Source organism: Maniola hyperantus, chromosome 16 (genome assembly GCF_902806685.2).
Source record: "Maniola hyperantus chromosome 16, iAphHyp1.2, whole genome shotgun sequence".
Lineage (NCBI taxonomy): Eukaryota > Metazoa > Arthropoda > Insecta > Lepidoptera > Nymphalidae > Maniola > Maniola hyperantus.
The window spans coordinates 13536229-13554029 of record NC_048551.1 but is presented as its reverse complement, the minus strand read 5'-3'; the positions used below and the strand labels follow the sequence as shown (position 1 = coordinate 13554029).

At 36.4% G+C, this 17801-nt stretch overlaps 3 protein-coding genes across 6 annotated transcripts in view; 1 reads left to right on the top strand and 2 right to left on the bottom strand.

Annotated features, from left to right (window-relative positions):
• Positions 1-3728, bottom strand: part of eIF5 (eukaryotic translation initiation factor 5) — a 36946-nt gene extending 33218 nt beyond the window's left edge. For 2 of the 4 annotated variants that reach the window (XM_034976970.2, XM_034976969.2), the window contains exons 1-2: positions 3308-3567; positions 2968-3094 (exon numbers count right to left, since the gene is read on the bottom strand). The gene's annotated coding sequence lies outside the window, so the exon portion shown is untranslated. Of the gene's footprint in view, positions 1-2967; positions 3095-3207; positions 3568-3704 lie in introns of those variants that run through there. The other 2 variants (XM_069503872.1, XM_034976971.2) reach the window with 2 other exon arrangements.
• A 270-nt stretch (positions 3729-3998) lies between these two features.
• On the top strand, positions 3999-9693 carry LOC117989604 (mitochondrial import inner membrane translocase subunit TIM44). The gene is made up of 7 exons (XM_034976972.2): positions 3999-4166; positions 4255-4350; positions 5125-5428; positions 7054-7160; positions 7699-7788; positions 8374-8496; positions 9046-9693. Exons 1-7 carry the CDS (start codon positions 4164-4166, stop codon positions 9631-9633), a joined length of 1311 nt encoding a protein of 436 aa, XP_034832863.1. The 5' UTR covers positions 3999-4163; the 3' UTR covers positions 9634-9693.
• A 1517-nt stretch (positions 9694-11210) lies between these two features.
• Positions 11211-17801, bottom strand: part of LOC117989602 (echinoderm microtubule-associated protein-like 2) — a 38055-nt gene continuing 31464 nt past the window's right edge. The window contains 5 exon segments of the mRNA XM_069503882.1: positions 11211-12629; positions 13350-13431; positions 14605-14749; positions 15751-15838; positions 17500-17523. Coding sequence (XP_069359983.1) covers positions 12504-12629; positions 13350-13431; positions 14605-14749; positions 15751-15838; positions 17500-17523 — 465 coding nt within the window. The 3' untranslated portion in view covers positions 11211-12503.

The window sequence follows — 17801 nt, the reverse complement described above, 5'->3', positions numbered from 1 at the left end:
CATTTTCGCCTCGTCACGCGGGAAGACGTCGGAATTCCCGAGAATGTTCGCGAATTCTCGCGTCTGTGCTTAGAGGCTATATACGTAAGACGCTTGACGCCGTATTGCTACTCCTCCCTTCGCGCGACTTCTCGTGGATTCCACAGATGACGCCGACAGAGACATTCGCTACGGGAATGCTCTAGAACGCACGAGCTGTCCCCAGAAGACGCGCGATCTTTTTTTTTGACTCGATCTAGTTTGTACTGAAACTCATTATATGATGTACGATTTTTTTTTAATTTATAGACTAGCGCTTGGCTGCAATCATTACAAAAATTCGCTTCCATTCCATTCAATTTTTAATTGAGCCTTACTAATGAAAACAAAGCAAATGAGTCCAAATTCGACTGTCCTGCTAAATACCATCAGAGTTCCAATATACATCTACCAACTCCATCAACAAAAACACTCAATGGTACCATAATCATCTATTGTCATCCAAAGCATGTATCTAAATTAATTTCAACTCAATCGGACAACTGGGAGTAACCTAATAATCTGTTGCCAATTTCGACAGGATGACAACACACAAGTAAAACTAATAAAAAGCTTACAAAAAGATGTAGGCCTTATTTTCACTCCACTCTGCAGGTGTGTGTTGGTCCTAACTATACTATGGTGTAATATTACATTAGTAAGTGTAGGATATTGTGTAATAGGCTTGGCTTGAGGCGATATTGTATAACCTTAATCAACTACTTTACATAATAATTTATTTCAAATTAATAAATTATGAGGTTTTTGACTGGTGTCTTATGTTGATTTATTCCGCAATCCATTATTTTGTGAATTGTTAGGTCAACTTTATAAATAGTTTTATTATAATTTATAATAAGCTGACAGTTTTTAGCAGAGCCATTTTTATTTCTTACTAGAGGATACCCAGCATGTAGCTATACTAAAAAAAACAAACTACTAAAACCATCTGGTTTGGGGCCCATCAGTTGAATGATTTCAAAGTATTTAACGGACACAGATAGAAACATTTTTTACGTTTTATAATTATATAAGAATAGCATCATCATCATCATCATCAGCATCATCTAATGCCTGCGACTTTGTCGCATTATAATGCATGCAGAACTTATTAGGGGTTTAATTAAAATAAATTATTAAATTTAAAACCCCTTTCAGGTTGCCCGCTTCCAACTAAGCCTACATCTTCATTTACCATCAGATGAGATCTTGCCAATGGCCATCATCATCATCAACCCATCCCCAAGCTCACTACTGAGTACAGGTCTCATTTCAAAGCATCACGCTGACCAAGTGTGGATTGGCAGTCATCACACACCTTTGAGAACATTATGGAAATCTATCAGGCGTACAGGTTTGCTCAACATGTATTCCTTCACTGTTAAAGCAAGTGATATTCTCTTGTTTAAAATGCACATAACTTCGAAAAGTTAGAGGGCCAAGTTTGAACCCACAAAACCTCCACAAAATTTTATTCCTTAAAACGGGTGCAAGCCCAGAATCACCTCCCAAAATAGGAGACAGACATCTTTGCCACAAGGCAATCATCTCTTTGGCTGCTGATGGCTAACTTGAAATGAATAAAAAAATTGCTGACTTTGTAAAAGGCTAGACAGCAATTTCCTAATTGAGAGAATGACAGCATGTGGGTTGACATGTACAGCATTCAAGTACTACAATTTCACTAATAGCCAAAGCGATTGTATCCTGTTTCTTTACATGGTGAATCATCATCAACCCATCCCCTGCCAACTACCGAGCACAGCTCTCCTCTCACAATAAGAAGGCTCTAGGTCCGAGTATATCACTGGCCAAGTGTGGATTGGCAGACTTCACACCTTTGAGAACATTATGGAGAACTCTCAGGCAAGCAGATTTCCTCACTTAGTTTTCCTTCACCATTTAAGCAAGTGATATTTAATTGCTTTGTGTGGATTTAAGTTTTTTTTTTAATTGGCAGGGAACTTCTGGATTTTTGCCTCCTTAATGCAAGCTGTTATAGCTGTTGAAAAATGTAACATACAAAGTACAAACTGACAAACTTGCATAATTGTAATATTAATATGGGTGGATGTACCAAGAGAATGTTTATTTTCCATTTTAAGTAAATTTTACAGTGAGAATCTGTGTTTTAATGCAGTGTGTAAGTTACCAATAGTCTTGAAATAGCTATGAAGTTTGTAAGGACCAATCTTATGTCCCCTTATTTCCTTCTTAAGCAGCATAAGGCTGCCTGTCCACTGGTGCGGAGCGGAGCGGAGATGTGTTGAGCAGACCAATCAGATTGTCGGTAAATAACGTGACATTTTTATTCCGTCATCTGATGAAACTCTGATTGGTTAACTATACACATCTCCGCTCCGCTCCGCTTCAGTGGACAGGCACCCTAAAACTGTACTCCTTTGAAGTCGTTACATATTTAAAAGAGGTTTTTAAGTAAATCTGTGACATTTTTACATGGAAGGCTAAATAAAATTATTTTTAATAATATTTTAATCAGTCATAGTTACTCCACTACTATACGGTCACTAGTATTATGCATTTCAAATTGTTTTTTTAAGTTATTGTATAGTTATCTGCAGCTTTAATAGGTTATACTTAGTTATTGGCGTAGGATGACCAACAAGTAACAGCCAATTAAAGAATGATAAGCAACATTCTGATAGCTCTTAATTATCTGTTATTAAAAATCAAATCTTTAATCAATGTTGTGAAATTATGTCATTAAAAATGACAGAATTTAAATGGGAATAAGGGGTAAGATTATAATTGTTTAAAAAAGTTTTAGGGTTTGTAAGCTTGTTTCATTTTGGGTCACCAGACGAAAATGAGCTATTTTAAGAAAAATATTGGAAAATATGCAAGATAACCTATACGCAATCACGACGTGAGTCCTGAAGTAAAAGTTGAAAATGGAATGCAAGGATTCGAATTTGGAACTCCACTAACCTGTATATCTTGCTAAAGTCATATAAAATGGTAGCGCCCCACTGGACGAGAGCTCGCAGATGGGATGAATTGTTGATCCTTCTTCGAAGCTGGCACCGTAGAAGCACACGACTAGCCGGCCACCAACCTGCCACAACACAACATCATCACCACCCTATAAACTTCCCACTAATACTTTACAACCAATATCAGCAAACAATTCGCTATTGTAACATATTCCAGAAGCCGAAACGTACGCACCAGCTGGCGAAAACGTGGTATCTAACTACTAGGCTATGCGCCTATATATGTAAATATGGACACTTGACAGAAGATATTCGATATTTGTTGGAGTTTATACCTTCCCCCTAGTATGACGATGCGTAGTCACACTATTCACGCAGCCTGACCGCTTACTTCCCCGCAACGCAACAATAATCGATCAGACAGAACATAAAATAAATACTATTTCACTAGACGCGGACACAATAATAATTCGTTGGCTAAAAATGACGACAGAAAATAAATGAATATTGCACTTTCATAAGTTTCCGAAACTTCACACCGGAAGCGAGGGAGTTTTTAAACTCGAAAGCGAAACAACGAACATCACAAGTTTATGAAAAGAAAAACTTCGACTGTTCAAATATTGCATATCTAATATTCTAAACGCTAAGACGCTATCTAAACCAAAATTTACTTTAAAATTGTCAAAAATATGATTAAAATTTATTTACAAATCTCAAATGATTACCTACCAATTTCTAACAGGAAATAGAAAATCTTGACATGGACAATTAATCCAATTAATAATTTGGCTCTATGGCTCTACGCTCATAGTTCATAGAGGAGTTCTACTCACTACCTACCTACTGTCTCTAGAAACAACTAGAACATAATATTTAGTTTTTAATGGCGGCACCACATGCTTGCGACGAACAGCAAACAAGCACGGGAACATTTTTTGTAAAGTGAAGTGCCTACCCTTGACAGTTATAATCTGTGTTTAATTTTTGAGCACTTGCAAGTTATTTGTCTGTGGTAAGCAATTCTTTAAAAAAAAAATCACCGACTAGAAAAAAATGGGTAAATGATTTTTTTATCGTCGAGAAAAATAAAAAGTAACGCCGATTTTTCGGTTAAAAACGAATGCAATTACAGTTTACATCAGTGTAACAAAATATTAGTGAAGAGTAATATTACGAATACCATCAAATATGGTGAATATATTTCAGTGTTACGACTTATGTTTAGGTTATGTTACAAATGAATTTGTAGCCAAATACAAGTTAAAATATTTGATTTCAGCATTCATGTCGACAGTTAATTTACAGTCCAGGCCGCTGGAAATGTGCTGTGCCGTTAAATGTGAAAGCTCCAATACTTACAGTCCAACCTGAGCAGGTATTTAAAATCACCCATGTATTTGTCAGTTTTATCGTGTAAATCTCGATTTTCTATTGAAACAAAAACCGAAGCTGTATGAGTGACCAATTTACTACTTCCTACTCAAGAAGTTACATTACATTTCATTTATCAAAACTTGATTTTGTACTTATCAATTTTTCTTTTTAGAATATTTAGATCATTATCTAGACTATACAAAAAGCTTGTTTTCGTTTGTTCAAACTCCAAAGTAGTTCCTATAATGAATTTCATTATCATCGTCATCATCAACTCGACGGCCTACTACTGAGTACGGATTTCCTCTCAGATAAGAAGGGTTTTCGCCATAGCCCACCACACTGGTCAAATGCAGGCTTCACACACCTTTGAGAATATTAAGGAGAACTCTCAGGCATGCAGGTTTCCTCACGATGTTGAACCTTGAAACAGGAGGCTGATTATGCTATCACCATTTTCTATAATATCGAAAATCGAAATAACTATTATATAAATATATAAAAGAAAAAGGTGACTGACTGACTGACTGACTGATCTATCAACGCACAGCTCAAACTACTGGATGGATCGGGCTGAAATTTGGCATGCAGATAGCTATTATGACGTAGGGATCCTAGCAGAAAGGATTTTTGAAAATTCAACCCCTAAGGGGGTGAAATAGGGGTTTGAAATTTGTGTAGTCCACGCGGACGAAGTCGCGAGCATAAGCTAGTCATTCATAAAACATCTTGTGTTCACGAAACCAAATAAGCCTTACAAGTAATTCTGTTGAAGTCAACAATACAAGAATGCCGCCAGTACTCTGCAAGGAAAGGATTTTTCTCTTCCATCATAGAAAATATCAAAGATGAGATGGTAAAGAACAAAGACATGAAGGAAAACATCAAGAAGTTCAGAGAAGAAGCCCAGAAGCTTGAGAACTCGGAGGCTCTGCAGGCGGCTAGGAGAAAGTTTCACACGGTAGAGGCGGAGGCTTCTAAAGGGTCAGAGGTGCTGAAGGAAACATTTGAAGGCATCAAGGGTAAAATGGGGCATGTGCTGGAGGAGGCTAGCAAGTCTGACATTGCTAAAAAAGCTGGTAAGTGTGAAAATTATGTATCAAAATTATTTTAATCTAATCTTAATATATAAAAGGAAAAGATGAAAGGAAAGAAAGAAAGGAAAAGACTTCACAGTTCACACACATGAAGTCAGACTTGCACACGAAGGATCCGTGCTGTCATATAAAAATAACACTTAATTTTTTGCGATGTAACCATAAATTCAAATCCAAACACAGTGGCTTTTGGATTGTTCCCTTTATTTACGTAAGTACTAGCTGCTGCCCGCGACTTCGTCCGCGTGGATTTAGGTTTTTAGCAATCCCGTGGGAACTCTTTGGTTTTCCGGGTTAAAAAGTAGCCTATGTCACTCTCCAGATCGTTGACTATACCCATGCGAAAAGTCAGGTCAATCCGTTGCTCCGTTGAAACGTGATTGAAGGACAAACCAACAAACAAACACACTTTTGCATTTATAATAAGGGTACTGATAAAACATTCCAAATTTCATGATTGTAGGTAAACGGGAAATTTTTTGATTCCCAATATCAAGACTTACGGGTGACCACAATGATACTGAATTTCATAATCATTTCATCATTGTGTGGAATTATGATGATGAAAGGATTATTATGAAACACCATTATTGTGTGTCATGTTGTACAAGCAAATGATACTATTCTTTCCTTCTTTGTTAGTCATAATTTTTACCTACAAAATCTTGAAAGGAAAAGGTGAGTGACTGATCAAATCACAGCTCAAACTACTGGACGGACCGGGCTAAAGCTAAAGCATGCAGATAGAGCTATTATGACATAGACATCCACTGAGAAACGATTTTTGAAAATTCAACCTCTAAGGGGTAGAATAGGTGTTTGAAATTTGTGTCATCCACGCGGACGAAGTCGCGGGAATAAGCTAGTTATACATAATTGTTGCATAGTCAATTATGTGGTCAAAAAAATGTCCTAAGATAGTTTACCTGTCTCCTGTGGTATCAGATTTCTCCATACTGTTCCAATTAAAAAATACACTGTATACTATCTGGTGGGAGGCTTCGGCCGTGGCTAGTTACCACCCTACCGGCAAAGACGTGCCGCCAAGCGATTTAGCGTTCCGGTACGATGTCGTGTAGAGCCAAAGGGGTGTAGGTTTAATAAAAAAATCTGTCATACCCCTTCCAGGTTAGCCCGCGTCCATCTTAGATTGCATCATCACTTACCACCAGGTGAGATTGCAGTCAAGGGTTAACTTGTATCTGAATGAATAAATAAAAACTGTAACTGTGTACTATTTTTCTGTGCGTAGGTCATCATCATCATGATCAACCCATCGCCGGCTCACTACAGAGCACGGGTCTCGTCTCAGACTGAGAAGGGTTTTGGCCATAGTCATCCACGCTGGCCATGTGCAGTTTAATAGATTTCACACACCTTTGAGAACATTATGGAGAACTCTCAGGCATGCAGGTTTCCTAACGATGTTTTCCTTCACCGGTAAAGCAAGTGATATTTAATTAATTGAAACGCACATAACTCCGAAAAGTTAGAGGTGCGTGCCCGGGATCGAACCACCGACCTCCGATTAGAAGGCGGACGTCCTAACCACTACGCTATCACAGCTTATTGTACGTAGGTAACTGTACAATATTTTGTACTTACAGGTAAGTTCACAGAAGACATCTCGCGAACAGCCAAAGATGCTGCAGAAAGCTTAGCTGACACAAGTTCCAAACTTGGACAGACATCAGCTTTTAAAACAATTTCACAGGTAAAATATCTTACTTACCAATAATTATAAAGATTACTTAACAACGGGCCAGGAACTTTGCACTACTACCATGGTTTACTTAGTGTTTAGCTTGTACATTTTTATCAAAATATAAAGATTTATCTAAATATATAAAATCAAAAGGTGTCTGACTGACTGATGTGGTGACAATGTACAGCTCAAACTACTGGACGGATCTGGCTGAAATTTAGCATGCAGATAGCTATTATGATGTAGACATCCGCTAAGAAAGGATTTTTGAAAGTTCAACCCCTAAAGGGGGGAACTAGGGGTTGGAAATTTTTGAAGTTTACGAGGGCGAAGTCGTGAGCATAAGCTAGTTATTATAATAATTATAAAGAAATATAGTTTGTAAGATGGTGATGATGCCAGCGGAACTCTTTTTTGGGATCCCACTGTTTTTAAAAACCTAAATACATACGGATAAAGTCGCGGGCATCAGCTAGTATTAGTACGTGCTAATCATATTTTATGAATTTTCAGTCATTCAATGTTTTATAATTGTTTTGTTTTGCAGGCGACCGAAGTAGTAAAGAAAGAAATGTCGCCGCGAGGCCTCGAGGGCCGAGTGTACATCTCACCCGCCACCTTGAGGAAAAGAGTTGAGGTAGGCAAAGCAGTGGCAGTCTCTCCCTTGCGAAGCGGCGTTTTTTTTTTTTCGACAAACCCGCTGACATTTATATTTCAGGGCCCTTGAGTGTCGGTAATATTAAATTTTCTTAGAATAGAATAGAATAGAATAATTCTTTATTTGCATAATCTATATATATAAAAGGAAAAGGTGACTGACTGACTGACTGACTGATCTATCAATGCACAGCTCAAACTACTGGACGGATCGGGCTGAAATTTGGCATGCAGATAGCTATTATGACGTAGGCATCCGCTAAGAAAGGATTTTTGATAATTCAACTCCTAAGGGGGTGAAATAGGGTTTTGAAATTTTGTAGTCCACGCGGACGAAGTCGCGAGCATAAGCTAGTGTGGTACATAAGATGTTAAATCTAAGAAACAGTCCACCTTTAACCTTTGAAAGTTTATTTAATTATCTAAATATATAAAAAGAAAAGGTGATTGACTGATTGACTGATCTATCCTTTTATATATTGAGAAGAAGAAGATAAAGTTGTTTAAATAAATAAAATATTAATAGTCATCATCCCAATTGTTAATATTTAGTTTATCGTGTCAGGTGGCGGAGGACGAGCGCACGTTCGCGCCGGACACGGAGACCCTGGGCGTGGAGCTGCACAAGGACTCCAAGTTCTACCAGCAGTGGGAGGACTTCAAAAACAACAACCAGTATGTTAACAAGGTAACCAATATTTTATAATTTTTATAATGTTTTTACTTCCAGGAAATTTCTAAATAATTTTAAATACATACCAAAATTGCGGACCAGCAGGATTCGAATCTACGTCTTCTTGGTTCACGCCCGACGCCTTGCCTGACAAACAGACAGACAGACACACTTTCGCATTTATAATATTAGTATGGATGGAGAACTCTCAGGCATGCAAGTTTTCTCACAATGTGGCTAATTCCGTTGTACACAAACTCTAAACTAAACTAAAATGACACGTCTAAATCTATTGCTATCTCTTTCATAATGGTGTTTGCGGAAAAGGATAGCACTAGATTCAGACCCGTTAATTTAGTTTAGTTTAGAGATTGTGTACAAGAGGATCGGCCCCACTGTTTTCCTTCACCGTTAAAGTAAGTGACATTTAATTCCTTAAAACTGTCTGAAAAGTCAGAGGTGCGTGCCCAAAATCGACCCTGGACCTCCCGAAGAGGTGGCGGACATCCTAACCACTGGGCTATCACGACTCCTCTATTAAGTTATTGTTTTTATTTATTTCAGGTACTAGATTGGAAAATAAAATACGAAGAATCCGACAACCCGGTGCTCAGAGCGTCAAGATTTTTCACAGAAAAAGTTGGCAGCGTATTCGGAAACCTATTCGAAAAGACAGAACTATCCAAAACCGTCACAGAGATATGTAAAATCGACCCGAGCTTTACATCTCAGAAGTTTCTAGAAGACTGCGCTAATGATATCATTCCGAATATACTAGAAGCAATGGTTCGAGGGGACATGGATATATTGAAAGACTGGTGTTACGAAGGCGTTTATAACATATTATCTACACCTATGAAACAATGTAAACAGTTAGGTTACAGACTAGATTCCAAGATATTGGATATAGAAAATATCGAACTAGTTATGGGAAAAATGATGGACCAAGGACCCGTATTGGTCATAACGTTTATGTCACAACAAATCATGTGTGTGAGAGATGCGAAGAATAACGTTATAGAGGGTGATCCGAATAAAGTGATGCGGGTAAACTACGTGTGGGTTCTGTGTAGGGATCCTCAGGAAATGAACCCGAAGGCCGCGTGGAGATTGCTAGAGCTATCCGCCAATAGTGTAGAACAGTTGATATAGATGTAGAGTATAAAATATGTATATTTATATAAATACCATATTAAATCGTTTTGTCTTGTTTGACTGACTTTTAGTGATTTCCTTGCCTTGATAAATATACCCCTCGCCCCGGGGCTATGGACCCTATTGCCCCTAGGGTAAATACACCCTTGCACCCTGTGAAAAGGGTAGGTACCACTAGATTCAGACCTGTCAATTGAGTTTAGAGGTGTACAACGGAATTAGGGAAGGAATCACCTTAAGGATAATAAGGGAATAGAAATAAAATATTGGTATTCAATAAACATCGTTTTTATTAGAGGCACATTCAAATTGACGGTCGACGCCGCCTTACACTATCGTATATACAACAAACACCTAAACATTATTAGTGCTTATCTAAGATGAGAGTTACAATTAACGTGGATATCGAAATGAAACTACAAATTCGTGACTAGGTTACTAATAAAAACTTAAAACATGCTTACAACTAAGGAATGTTGCCTTTCAAATAATATTATGTACTTTAAAATATTTTCTATACCTTAAAAACAGTAACTTGTTCATGATGAAAATACGATTTAAAAATGAAACCAAAAAAAAAAATATTTTTCATTTTGTGCGACAAAAAGAAACAAATAAAAAAATGAAAAAATGCTATAAGACTAATTTTATTTAAATCCAGAAATGTAATTTTTCCATAAACAAAGTTAAATTGAAAACTTAAAACTAAAGTTTAAAACAATCTGTTAAAAAATATTTGATCAGCTCAGATTAAGAAATAAATAATACAGATTAAAATGTGCCACGTAATTTAAAACTAACTAAAAATACGTTTAAAAAGAGCTTAAAAAGCTAAACTTTATTCACAATGTTAAAAGTGTAAAAAGTACTAAAATATTTTCTCAGTGTTGCCATAATGTAAATACTAAATTATTTAAGCATAATTCGACGGATTGCATATTTTATTTAAACCACTTTCAGACCCTTTTTCTATCACAACCTCACAATCCAGCTAAAATAAACATGCACAACTAAAATTTAAAAAAATAATGAAAAACAATAAAATCGATATATTATTCGATCTATCTAGGATTTATTATAAGTCCCAAAAACCACCAGGAGCGCTATAAAATCTCCTTTAGTAAGAAACACGAACATACTGAATGTTAAAATCGACAAAACAAAATATGCTTTATGCATTGCTTTGAACAATGAACATAAAATGTTTTAAAAACCACCATTTCTAACTGAAAATTAATTGACAATACTAAAAATAGTGCTATCATTTTCACAACATGTTATGTAGTGTAAGTCCCGCAAATTGCTATTGTGCTGGAACCATGTCTCATTAACATCGAAATGACGTCATTTGACTATATTTAAGTAAAAATATACCATCAGCTCGAAACTTCAGTCTAGTGCTGACGTCACTAAAAAGGCGGTCACGCACATTAGCAATTTGCGGGACTTATAAAGGACGGCATGTCTAGTACTGGCAAGTTAGTTTTTAGCAAGATCAATTTAAAAAAAAACATTTTTTGTGTTAAACATGAATAAAACGTGTTTTAACCAACCATGGTTTTTAGAAGTAATGCAAAAAAGATGGTACAGACAATAATTAAAAAACTTACACTGAATAAAACGGTACCGAACCCGGCATTGTAACATCTAGATTTAGAAAGAGATAATTAATCGGCAGATCCGTCGTAGAGCGTCGTCTCTGTCACTCACAATAGAGACGACGCTCCGCGAAGCCGATTTTCTCTTTCTAAAGCTCGATATGTATTTATTGTAATAGCTACTGTCAGGTACTGTACTGGAGTACTGACCTTAAAAAATACTTTGTACCAATACTTAAATAAAATATTTTTTGTACATTATATTGTACAAATCTTTGTTAAGCCAAGTTTATATTAAACACTATGACGTAATAAATGTAAAATTAAAGGCTTACACTTTGCAAAAAAAACACTTTTCAGTAAGGAAAAAAAAGTTTTCTAAGTTTTTTCAAAAGAGTAAGACTTGATCGTTTGATAAATTAAAATCTTACTTATTATTAGCAAAATATTTGTTTTTTTACGCTAATTAGATATTTATTTAGCAATAAATATGCAAAAAAATACCTACAGTGCTTTTTTGTTAAGACATATGTACGTTGTTTTTTTTTAATTAAACACTAATGTGTGTTGCACTATAGTGCTAATGTGTATAATTTTAGTTATTTTTAAATTATAATTTTACAAAATGAAAACTCACTTGCCATTTTAACTCTATATGTCAACTGTCATGTCCAAAGTATGGTTCACCTTTGAAATAAGCTCGACTGCGTTAGAATGACAGCTACAATGTCACGATCGCAATCACCTCTGATTGGTTGACGCTCGCTCACTATTGGCTACAATGCATTATAGCGACAAGAATCGCACAAATTCAGCCAATCACAACAATTGAGATTGTAATAATGATTGATGCAGGTTTTACGAAATCGACCTAAAGGACTAGAATTGTACTTATTACATGAAAGTTGACACATAGAATTGAAATGGCGAGTGAGTTGCCATTTTGTACGGACTATACTTATTATTCTATTAAAAGGCTAACAGGCGCGTTTTTTCGCCTTACGGCGGTTACACACTCATCTGATCCGAGTACGTGAAAATACGTTCCCTTTTGTATGGGAGCTTATGACATAATATGTCGTAGATAATATTAGATGCCTCTGACGATTCAAAAATACTTGTAAAAGTTTAATTGATTTTTTTTTTGTGATTCTCACGGATGACGGAATTGCAGTGCGTAATCGCCGTAACACAATCCACTGCACAGCAATGCAAAGGCAATAAAAATGTGTGTGAATAGTGTCTAGGGCTAGACATAAGTCTATGTGTCTAGTCGACGAGCCACTGCAGCAACGCGGCGTCATTCCCTCCGGCAGACAGCAGCCGCGTGTCGTCGGGCAGGAACCGCACGCACGTCACGTGGGACGAGTGGCCGCCGTACGCTTGACACAGCGACTATGGGAACCATAACATAATAATATTATGTTATTAGTATTACCACCTAGTAACATACAGGGTGTAACCAGAACGCTGGCAAAAACGAGAACAGATGATACTGATAGGATACTACAAAAAAAAACATATTATAAAAACAAATAAAAAATCCTATAAATATAAAATAATCTAATATTAATTTTGTTTCTTATAATGTTTTATATATAATCCTATAAATTATATATAAAACATATAAAAAATCCTAAAAATTTGTGAAAGTTTACGATATATTATGTAAATATATAAAAGGAAAAGGTGACTGACTGACTGACTGACTGATCTATCAACGCGCAGCTCAAACTACTGGATGGATCGGGCTGAAATTTGGCATGCAGATAGCTATTATGACGTAGGCAACCGCTAAGAAAGGATTTTTAAAAATTCAACCCCTAAGGGGGTGAAATAGGGGTTTGAAATTTGTGTAGTCCACGCGCACGAAGTCGCGAGCATAAGCTAGTTGCAAATAAAACATCTGACTGACGCTACAGGTCAACGAACGTTGCGTAAGTAGGCCACTCGGAGTCAATGCCGCGTCGTAGGCGGGGCATTGACCCAAGTTTTGTACGTTATACATTGCGGGTTTGAAAAATACTAAATCTCTAAAACTACAAAATGGGGCAAATGGTTATTGGTATTGGATTGTAATCAATGAAAATAAAATAATTCGTCATAGGCAAGTACCTTAGGTTGTGTGACAGGGTAGGCGTAAAGTTTCACTTTGCCGAAGTCGTCTCCCGTCGCCGCCAGCCGGCTGTCGTGAGACCTGGAACGTTTTATTTCTTAGACAATGATCTTTTTTTTTTTTATATATAACAAGCGTAAGTACACCAAATATTTACATTATTTTTTTCTCGCCAAACTGGTGAGCCAGTTTGTTGGCGAGCTGGCGCTCCTTAAAAATAACTAGAATCTACGTATTAAATTGTACTTATGTATGTAAACTTATATTCTAACTTATAAACTTATACTCAGATTAAGGATTGATCGCTGCAGCGAATTGAACGCTTTAGAGATCAATCCTCAATCTGAGGTAACAAACAAAATAAACTAAAATAAAAAACAAATAAATTAAACAGTAAGGGGGTCCCTAAGGTCCTTATATCAACACTCCAGATATAATAGGCAAAACTCATACATTCGTCATTTTGAGAAGTGGAGACATATTCTTACGCCTGCACTCTTAGCCAGAAATTCTTTTATATTTATTTATTTATTTACACTGTATTGCACACAACACAAAGTAAACATTGAAAAAACACAATACAGGATTTTATTTTATTCAAATACAGGTAAGCCCTTGACTGCAATCTCACCTGGTGGTAAGCGATGATGCGATCTGGTCTGGACTGGTGGGAGGCTTCGGCCGTGGCTAGTTACCACCCTACCGTCAAAGTCGTGCCGCTAAGCAATTTAGTGTTCCGGTACGATGCCGTGTAGAAACAAAAGGGGTATAGGTTTATTAAAAAACTGCTATACCCCTTCCAGGTTAGCCCGTTTCCATCTCTTAGACTGCATAATCACTTACCACCAGATGAGATAAGAGATTGCAGTCAAGGGCTAACTTGTATCTGAATAATTAAATGAATAAATGTTATATTAAGTGGTATGGGTATATTAATACCATGGTATAATTTCTGATTTTGTTCGATTTACTAATTTTTTATTTTATTTTGATAAATGAAATTTGTCATTATAAAATTGTACCTAATTATTATTATGTATTTTGCTTGTAATTGTGTTTGACTATTAATTTAATTTTTTTGTTCACTGACTATTAATTATTTTAAAAATTGTCACTCAAAAATATTTTCACACTATTAATTTAGTAGAATGTTATGGCCTCTGATTATAGTGTAATTTCCATCTTTCTTGTACAAACATTCTTGCAAATAAATGATTATTTATTTATTTATTTAAACAGTAATAAATGAGTTACCTGGTGCAAGAGTTGATGTCGGTGCCATCCGCACCCTCGGGCCACACGCCCACGGTGGTGAACGTGATGGGGCAGTTGGTGCTGGCCCACACTACGTCCCGCATCGAGGTGGGAGACGGCACTTGACGGCAAGTGGTCGCGTTCCCTGCGAACAAACAGCAAAAAATTAAAGTCAACTTAAAAAAAACAGGTTCGCAGGAGTGCGTATTGCACACACTTAGGCTGAAATCTATAGAGCGCACTTTGACTTTTCTCAGACTTAAGATTGAGTTAAAACGAGACAGACTCATGTGAGAGATATAGCTCTGTCTCGTTTTAACTCTGTCTTAAGTCTAAGCAAAGTCAGAGTGCGCTCTATAGATCTCTCCCTTAGTAGCGACAGCGGTTTAGTAGGTTACCGTTGCCTTCTTTGGGTACGGAACCCTAAATATTGCAAAGTCAAATATAGGATCACTTCGTTGTCTGTCGTGTCTGTCAAGGCCCGTCAAGGGAATCAAAACCTGTAGGGTACTTCCCGTTGGCCGAGAATCATGACAGGCAGATTGTGTTTTTCAGCACAAGTAAATGCAAAAATCCGAAAACCATGAAATGGTGGTTACATCTTTTTGTACTATGGTGCGGAACCCTTTGTGTACAAGCCCATCTCGCACTTGACCGGTTTATTTTGTTCATTTTTGTGGTATTGATAATGTACTAAAATAAGCTGTGATAGCCTAGTGGTTAGGACGTCTGCCTTCTAATCGAAGGTGAGGGGTTCGATCCCGACCTTTCGAAGTTATGTGCGTGTTAAGTAATTAAATATCACTTGATTTAACGGTGAAGGAAACATCGTGAGGAAACCTGCATGCCTGAGAGTTCTCCATAACGTTCTCAAAGGTGTGTAAAGTCTATCGATCTGCACATGGCCAGCGTGATAGACTATGGCCAAAAGCCCTTCTCAATCTGAGAAGAGACCCTTGCTCTGTAGCCGGCGACGAGATGATTATGATGTAGAATAGAATAGAATAGAATGTTTTTTTATTCATGTAAACTTTTTAAAAGTGCTTATGAATAGTCAGGTTTAATTTACCACTGGTTCGGAATGCCGTTCCTACCGAGAAGAACCAGCAAGAAACTCGGCGGTTGCTCTTTTGTACTTGTACTTACAAAACAGCAATTCATAGTCCCCAGAGTTGCTTCTTATGTATTGACTGTCTTCCGACCAGTCCAAGTGAGTGATGTAGCTTGAATGACCCTGCAATGTAAAACAAATAACCTTTTTTTTTTTTTTTTTTTTTTTTTTTTTTTTTACCAACATAAAGAATGTTTAACAAATCCAATTTAGGACACAACAAAAAACCACGAAGGTTTAAAAAGTGTGTCATTCCGTCTTCATCTTAATACATACCTAATAATAATAATATTAGTGCTTTAGTAATAACTACTTAGGTAAGTAGGTACTGAAATAGGTACGCGTATTTTTTATAACAACAAACTATCTTATAAAATACTAGCTTATGCTCGCGACTTCGTGCGCGTGGACTACACAAATTTCAAACCCCTATTTCACCCCCTTAGGGGTTGAATTTTTAAAAATCCTTTCTTAGCGGTTGCCTACGTCATAATAGCTATCTGCATGCCAAATTTCAGCCCGATCCGTCCAGTAGTTTGAGCTGCGCGTTGATAGATCAGTCAGTCAGTCAGTCAGTCACCTTTTCCTTTTATATATTTAGACTAGCTTATGCTCGCGACTTCGTCCGCGTGGACTACACAAAATTTCGAACCCTATTTCACCCCCTCAAGAGTTGAATTTTCAAAAATCCTTTCTTAGCGGATGCCTACGTCATAATAGCTATCTGCATGCCAAATTTCAGCCCGATCCGTCCAGTACGCGTTGATAGATCAGTCAGTCAGTCAGTCAGTCACCTTTTCCTTTTATATATTTAAATTATAATGCTGTAAAAAATTTAAATATAAGTTACATTATATTTTCTTTATTATCTGGTTAAATCAATATTTACAAGGATTTTTAATTTTTAAATCAGTACAATATATTAAATGTGGATAATAGATAAGTATCTAATACAAAATTTCATTACAAGTAACTAGGATAATATGAATACATTTTCATTTAATAAAATTAAAACAGACATCTAACAATATATGTAGGCATAAATTTTATTTATTTACAGAACAAAACATACATTATTCTATGCAATAATATTCTACCTAATACAAAAAGCATTTATCTACTTTTCTAAAATAATGGAGAGAGCAGAGCGTCTATTGTAGCTACGTTTTGGATTATTAACCCTGGAAAAATAACGTAGGTAAATCATTTCGACGAACATCGATTAAGTATTAATTTGTTGAAACGAGTTTTGTTTAAGTACCTAATAAATATTTGTTTCATTTCATTTCACATCTGTCTCTACCTATCAAAATCGTCTAAAACACAATTAATATTCTACTACTATTTATTGTTTTTATAAATTCAAGTAATCCTATTAATAATAACTTTAATAATCCTTATAAGATAAAATACGAAACTAAATATTTGAGTGTTCGTAAAAATGACGTATAGTTAGCTTTTATTTTTCCAAGGTTCTTTTCTTTGTCATATTGCAGTAAAACGAAATACAGTAGTTATGCGGCAGAAAATAATGTACACCGACCTTTAGAAAGAGATATCGGTTTAGCCACACGACAAAACGTCACATCGGTATGAGTGACAGAGACAACGCTCTACAAAGCCGAAATCTCATTCTAAAGGTTTTTTACATTATTTTCTGAGATAGGTAGGTATAATTTACTTGGCTGTACAATTTATAAATGCCAAACATGCACTAACTATGCAGTAAGCCCGAAAAGCCTACAACTAACTACTGACTGACTGACATTGGTCGATTAGTTTACCCTTCTACGTTTTCTCTCCGTGCACTATGAGACGCATGAAATTATTCAATTTGTCCTTTAAAATAATCTAGAATATTAAATACTGTATAACTGTAACTCATTTCGACTTATTTCGATTTCTCGCAGGTTAATAAAATGTAAAACTATAAATGACGTAATGTAGAACGTTATGATTCTCTATGGTTTATGGTCGTATACAGTTGGCATTGGCAACTCATGCGTCATCATGATGGCGAGGGGTTGGAATACTCTTCCGAGATCAGTGTTTCCAACTTCCTACCAATAGGATTTTGGACTGTAGT

Coding starts and splice junctions, on each gene's coding strand:
- LOC117989604 (XM_034976972.2), top strand. Junction 7,161..7,698: donor CTTTTAAAACAATTTCACAG/GTAAAATATCTT, acceptor TTTGTTTTGCAG/GCGACCGAAGTAGTAAAGAA. Junction 7,789..8,373: donor CCTTGAGGAAAAGAGTTGAG/GTAGGCAAAGCA, acceptor TTATCGTGTCAG/GTGGCGGAGGACGAGCGCAC.